Genomic DNA, 7615 nt, shown 5'->3' with positions numbered 1-7615 from the left:
CAGTGATTTTATTGTTTTTATATACCTATAACAGAATGTGTTTTTAATAAATGTTCATAAGCAGCAATATAAATAAAATAAATTTTGTTTTGATTATTGTTAATCTAGATGTGTTATTTAAAAAAAATATTTTTAATTGTTCTAAATATGAAATATTATGAGTTTAAATATTACATAGAAGTTGATATTTGCATTATGCTGTATGATGTCATAGGAGATAACGACATCAAAATGATTGAAACAATGCAAATATGCCATCCAATCCTACATTTCAAATAATTTTTTTAGTTGTGAAAAAACTTGTTTTTAAAATCAGCTATAGATGAATGAGATACCAGTTCTATATATAAGCAATCTTCTCCAAGTTACCTACGAAATTTGCTTTTATCTGTGATAACCATCACATATACGAAATTAAAACAAACCAACCAACCTTTTTAGAAATAAAACATTGTCGGTTTTATTTCAAAAAACATATAAAATATTTTCCAGCTATGAACAGTTTTTATTGGAAAATTAATTTTTTGTACTATTTGTATTTCCCACTGCTTAAAGCCTTGAACCACAAATATTTCAAACTTATAAGTAGCTAAATCTGTACCGCCATTCTCAAGTTTTAGTGAGACAAGCGAACAATGTTCTATACATGTAAAATGAATTGCTGTTTTCCAATGTTAACTGAGAGCCAATATCATCAATGACTTGAATCAAGTCACTTGATATTTCTCAAAGCTCAATGTAAATATGAGTTGTTTCTCCGGGCATTGAACCATGTGCTCTCTTCTATAGGTATTCAGAATGTTTTAATAAGCAAATCGGTAACCCATATAAGCTACGAAGCAGATAAATAAGAATTAATAAAATCGTAGTTATGCCTGTTTTCCGTAAACAAACTCGTTAGAGTTAATTTATGATTATTATGGAAATATATTAATGTAAAACATTACTTCTCTATCTCTTTTATTAATGTTACTTAGATATTGTGTATGATAATAATTGAAACGCCTTCAGGAATTTTATCCCAATGTTTTTTCAAATACTTGTCCGTAAAACCAAGTCGGTGTTAAAACCGGTGGCAAAACCAAACAGCTAGCAAGAGTGACCTACTTGTGTCAGAACAAAAACTAAATCAAATCGTTATATCGAAAGAACACATCTATATCTTCACAGCGTAAACATAATTTGACAGAAAGTTCTAAACTTGCTTAAAAGTTAATATATACTTAGTCTGGCCATAAATACTGATACAACTAAAAATAAACAAAATATTACATTTGAATTTGGAATGTGTCATTTTTATATAATTGTCCATTATGTTTTCTCATTTTGGCGCCAAAACTTTGTATAATACATATTTTGCGATATTAAAATGCAGTGGGGTGATGAAGAGAACCGAATCGCTGTGATTGCATTACACAAAGTACGTATGGAGCCAAATGCAAATTTTAAAACTCTCCATACGCTTGGTATTAGAAAAATATTTGTGTACCGAGCTATTAATAGGTACAATGAGACCTCCTCTGCTTGTGACAGAAAAATATCTGGCCGTCCACGTAATGTTCGTACGAAAAAAATGGTCAAAGCAGTAAGGGAAAGAATTAAGCAAAAGATTTTATATCGGGAGATGAAGTAAGCACCTAGGACCATGTCGCGTATTTAAAAAGATGACTTAGACTTTCAGCCTATAAGAGAGGTACTGGTAATTTCTCAACTGATAATTTAAAAAAGATTAGGGTGATAAAATCGAAAAAAAATCTGAAGCGGTATGCAAAGGTAGGTCACAGAAAAATTTTGTTTACGGACGAGAATTTTTTTACAATCAAGCAACATTTTAACAAACAAAATCACCGTATTTATTCTCAAAGCTCTAAGGAAGCTTCCCAATTACTAGACAGAGTGCAACGTGGGCACTATCAGACTTCAGTGATGGTTTGGTGGGGTATTAGCTGTGAAGGAGGGGCTGAGCCATACTTTTGTGAAAAAGGTAGCAAATCTTCGGCACAAGTGTATCAAGATACCATCCTTGAGAAGGTAGTGAAGCCAACTAACACCATTCTCAATAACAAAGAATGATCCTTCCAGCAAGACTCGGCACTGGGTCATATAGCTCGGTCTACGCAGTCTTGGTTGGAAATGAACGTTTCGGACTTCATCAGCGCTGAAGACTTGCCGTCGTCTAGTCCCGATCTTAATCCGCTAGATTATGATTTATGGTCAGTTTTAGAGAGTATGGCTTGCTCTAAACGGCATAATAATTTGGAGGCCCTAAAACAATCCGTACGATTGGCAGTGAGGAATTTTCCCATGGAAAAAGTGCGTGCTTCTATTGATAACTGGCCTCAAAGTTTAAGGACTGTATCGCAGCCAATGGAGACCACTTCGAATAAGCTTTTTATAATAAAAATTGTTTTTTATGTATGTATTAAACTAACACACTGTAAAAGTAATAATTGTTATTTGCAACAGAAAAAAAAATATTTTTCTTTGTTTCAGTATTTATGGCAAGACTAGGTATTGATTTTTATGAATAAGAGGGTATGCCATATTCACGTACATCGAGGTCTGGGCAAGATTTTGTTTTTTATATAGGTATGTATTTATTTACTATCGCGCGTTGGGTGCGATAGAAAAAAGTATTATCGGAATTCAATTACACGACAAAGTTAAAAGTGAATGTAGGTGTATGTAATGTAATGTAATTCGCATTTTAACAAAAATAATTGATACTAAGCAACATGCCCTACAACTTAAATGGTGATGGGCCGGGCACGAATAATAAAATATAGCAGACCAATAGAGTGATGCGCCGACGGGATCGAAAGGGAAACTGCAACAAATTGGGCGACCATGTTGCCATAGTCATAGACAAAATAAAATAAGGTGGAAAACTTCACTTACAGGGGTTATCACAGAGGAAGTTGGAATTTTTTTTATTTATATCTATTTTAGTTAAATGTATGTTCTTCAAATTTAAGAGCCGGGTTCTTGTCTGTGGATTAATTGACACTCAGTGCGGTTCTGCATTAGTGTCTTGATCTGCTGGTATGTCACGACCTGACCTTTTTTCTTGATCTGTTCTATGAGGCTTATTACACTATGCGATATTCAGACTGTCTGAGTAAGACTGTCTTAAAATCTAATTAGCAAGCTCGCTATTACACTGGATTGAATACCGCATGCTAACTCATTTTTACTCATTTGCAAAGCGTACGTAGTCGGTGACGGATGTCGCCATGTGACTTAAGAAACTACCTTAGAGTAGGAGTTGCCGAGTTTGAATGACTACTAAAATGTTATATTAGTAATTTATATTATTATATGTAATTTAATAGATACTCCATAGTCCATACATTCAATATGGCAATAAAAATGACATGTCTCGGTACAAATCAAGAACAGAACCAGGCTGGCATACTTTAGTATGTTGTCATTAGAGAATCGCAGAAAATTTATTATTTATTTATTTATTTATTTATCCTTTATTGCCTTATACAAAAACACACATAACAAAAATAAAAAATAAAAAAAAACAGTAACAAAAGATATAAGGCAAAGGGCGGCCTTATCGCTTACAAGCGATTTCTTCCAGGCAACCCTAATGAGAAACACAACGTTAAAGAAAAACCATCAGAGGGTAGAGTACAAAAAAAATCAATTAACAAAAGCAACAAAAAAACTTAAACTTAAAACATGCATTTATTTAAATTTATTGACACATCGTTTGCACCTAAGATATTCTATAATAAGATTGATTGTCCGAACCTTCTTTCTAAATTTAAGATTCATGTTTGTTTTTACCAATGTATCAGTGTGTCGAGCGTTGGCTAACTTTATCTATAAAAAATAAAAAACATTCCAAAGTACTTTTTTTTCTTGCGAACACGCCATGGTGCACGCGGCCACAGAAAACAAACATGTACGAACGTCTTTGCTCTGCGACTGCCGCGCGCTTACTGAATGGTTTAGCATGCTAAGTCTTATTACACTACACGATATTCAGCAAGTAAGCCAGTAAGCACCGCCGAACCCATTCGGTCGGTCTAATTAGACAGGCTAACTGGCTAACTCTTATTACATTAGGCTGAATCTTAGTAAGACTGTCTGAATATCGCGTGGTGTAATAAGCTCTTAAGTAAGCTATTCTCTATATATATACTATAAATTCTACATAGACGAGCTACTATTCATCATCATCAGGCAATTTGTGGCCGAAAAGCTAAGCATCACGGGAGTTTCAAACAGTGACGGATTAGGCACGTAGCAAATGCTACGGGCCCCGCGGATTTAGGGAACCCGCGCTCCAACGTACCCGTTATCGAAAATATTAATTCACATAGCAACGTACTATGTCTTGCCTCACTTACACTTGAAAATGTAAAACTATTTGTCACGTTAAATCGTAAAAATAAGTAGGTACCTACTTTACAAACTTTTTACCGAAATGTTCTAAAGTTTAATGACAATCAATATATTTAGACTAGCATCTATACCACATCTACCTTTTAAGCAGCCAGATTTTTTTTTTTTTTATAAGAATATCTTAATCATCTCACTGTGTGGAATATTTGCCTAAGTCTAATTGAAAGTGTTATCTGTATTTACCGACATTAAATACAAAAATATGTTTTATTTAAAATCTATATAAAAATTTGAGAAGGGCCCCTTGATAGAATTTGCTACAGGCCCCGCGTTGGCTTAATCCGGCACTGGTTTCAAATCTTCCTTTTTCTAAAACCGCACTCTACTTACATAAAATTGCCGCGACGTCACCACAAAACTAGGCGACACCTACTCTGCAAATATCCTCATGATATTTATGGGAGAGTCGGAGCCTTCGGCGTTATTTTACTTTAGTACATATCACTAATGAGTGTGAGATATAATAAGACAAAATATAATAATTGTGTAACAATTTTATTAAATGCATCATCAATTTGCACACGAACATTACAAATACTTAATTTATTGAATATGTTCTTAACAAGTGTACATATTATACATCTATAAAATAACACTCATTTTAACTTACATATTTAGAATTAAATTAAAAACAGCCAAAATTTCATACAATTTCCCAATAAATATGGCATTTTATTTATAAAATAAACTATACAATATGGCAATGTTAATTGTAAATAAAATTAGTAAATAAAATATAATTTTTACTACTATACATTATTTACAATGATTGTATTTTACATTTAATTTATATACTTTTAACAAAAATAAATAAATTCATAATATCATAACTTGTGTGAATGAAACATAGGATATTTCTTGTCATGTATCGTTCATCCCCTTTATGTATCGCTATGTATTCTAGCATTTATTCATTCACATGCGTTTTAAAATAAATTTATTCAACAAATATATAAAATTAGCTGCCCTAAAATACATTATCATAATCTAACTACTAAAGAAAATGTTCTAAATTCGTTAATTCCATGATAATTTTAGCCAGTCCGTAATTAAATTAAATAGATTTTAAACTAATTTTCTCAGGACTTAGAGCTAATGTGTCGACGAAATCGAAACCAGGGGATCTTTGGTGGGGAAATAAAGCACTTCTATGTTACCAGAGACAACTAGACTACAAAATATAAAACATTTCAGTCTCTAAAAAAGCTTATTTCTTTTCCTCAGTGTGAACCGTTTGCGGCTCCGCCCCCAACATTAACTGAATTTCGTCGACACTCTTGCCCTTCGTTTCGGGAATTATGAAGAATATGAAGACAAAACCGACAACCATGATTCCAGCGAACAACCAAAACACTTGACCGGAGCCAATCGAGTTATTCAAGGAGTTGAAAGTGCTGGTCACCGTGAAACTGAGCAACCAATTCAAGGTACCCGCCGTCGAACCGACGAAAGACTTGATATCGATCAGACACAACTCTCCGGCCATCATCCATGGGATGGGACCGAATCCTACCGAGAAGGCGATAATGAACAGCGACAATGACACTAATGGCAACCAAGACATGGCCGTCACTATTGAAGAGTCCGCGCCGTGCGTGTCCTGCAGGAAGAAGTAGACGCCCAAAGCCGTGGAACATATGCACATCACCAGAGCGGAGAACAAAAGGAGAATACGTCTTCCCAATTTATCGACAACGACACTTGAAGCGAACGTCGCAACGACCTGAATGACGCCGATAATGATGGTGGCGATGGCCGGTTCGATAGCTGCGCCGGCGCTTTTGAATATCTTCGACGTGTTGAAGATCACAGCGTTAATACCAGACAGCTGTTGGAACAACATCAGCGCGTAGCAAATCATAACAGCTTTCAAAGCGGTCTTCTTTGTAATCGCGGACCCGAATGAAATCGGATTATTCTTCGACTCTTCGGCTTTAGTCTGGAGACTCGTCAATTCACCGTCCACATCGTAATTCCTCCCTCGGAGTCTTATCAACGAGTCTCTCGCGTCGTCGTGTCTGCCTTTGACGACCAAGAAGTTCGGACTCTCAGGCATAAAGAAGAACGTAACGGCGAAGATAATTGGTATCAAAGTGCAGAGGATGTTAAACACGAAGACGCTAGTGTAGCTACCGACAGCGTACGCGAACAGTATACCGACTGTTACCATCAACTGGAAGAAGCTTCCCAAAGTTCCTCGTATAGAATCCTGGGCTATTTCACTCGTGTACGCAGGTGCTGTGACGCAAAATGCTCCACCAGCAATACCGGTTATAAATCTTCCAGTCATAAGCATTCCAACGTTAGAAGCAAAAGTTATCAGGAGCCATCCGATCGTGAATGGTATTGTGAGGAATAACATGGTCTTCTTTCTGCCGAGTATGTCCATTATGAGACCAATTGGGAAACATACTGCCGCCGCTCCTAAATTTATTAAAGATGAAACCCAATCTCCCTGGGATTCCGATACTGAGAAGTTATAGTCTGTGCTGTTATCTTGAGTTATCTTCAATACGACTGGTGATGACCACCCCAGCATAGAACCTGCGGCCAAGGCTCCAAGGGTAGCTGAAAAGAAATACGTATTTTTAACTTTAATTATCTATACTATTTTGTAAACTTCACTCAGTCCATACTTGTGTTGTATTAAAATCCATAATAGAACCAGAGGCTAAATTATGTTAAATAAATCAAGCAACAACTATGATACTTAATTTATTAATATATAACTAAAAAAAACATATTGGGTTTTACAATACTCAATGTAAAAAAAGTTAGCTAGACATCTTTATTAAATAACTCTTTTAAATCCTAGATAAGCAATAATGAAGAGATGGAGAAATACATAATAATACCCATTCATTGATTGTTCTGTCTTCATAATTAGCATCTTTAGAATTTTAAACAAGGCCGCATAAAGATGTCAAATGACTAATTATTACTAGAGAATGGCTATTATTTTACTTATGAATATTGTTATAAATGCAATTATTTTTATTTTAATCATAGTCTGCTTTAAAAAAAGGACATTCAATTAAATGTATATTATATTATCAACCATATGTTTAATTGATAAGATTATACTGTTTACATTTAGTAATTTATATGATAAATGAGATGCCTACATTTCAACCACAGTAGATCTATGTAGCAAAACTTTATTTTAGACTTTTTAAATGTGTAAGAGTAAATTCAT

At 34.6% G+C, this 7615-nt stretch overlaps 1 protein-coding gene across 5 annotated transcripts in view; it reads right to left on the bottom strand.

Moving 5' to 3' along the window:
* Positions 1 to 5221: 5221 nt before the first annotated feature.
* The window catches only part of LOC110995384 (facilitated trehalose transporter Tret1), a 38214-nt gene continuing 35820 nt past the window's right edge, over positions 5222 to 7615 (bottom strand). For all 5 annotated transcript variants that reach the window (XM_022262532.2, XM_022262530.2, XM_022262533.2 and 2 more), the window contains exon 3: positions 5222 to 6987. In XM_022262532.2, the coding sequence (XP_022118224.2) occupies positions 5627 to 6987 (1361 nt within the window). In that variant the 3' untranslated portion in view covers positions 5222 to 5626. The remainder of the gene's footprint in view (positions 6988 to 7615) is intronic.

Source organism: Pieris rapae, chromosome 4 (assembly GCF_905147795.1).
Source record: "Pieris rapae chromosome 4, ilPieRapa1.1, whole genome shotgun sequence".
In the NCBI taxonomy this organism is placed as follows: domain Eukaryota; kingdom Metazoa; phylum Arthropoda; class Insecta; order Lepidoptera; family Pieridae; genus Pieris; species Pieris rapae.
The sequence above is the reverse complement of the archived record's forward strand: the minus strand, read 5'-3'. Positions and strand labels throughout refer to the sequence as shown.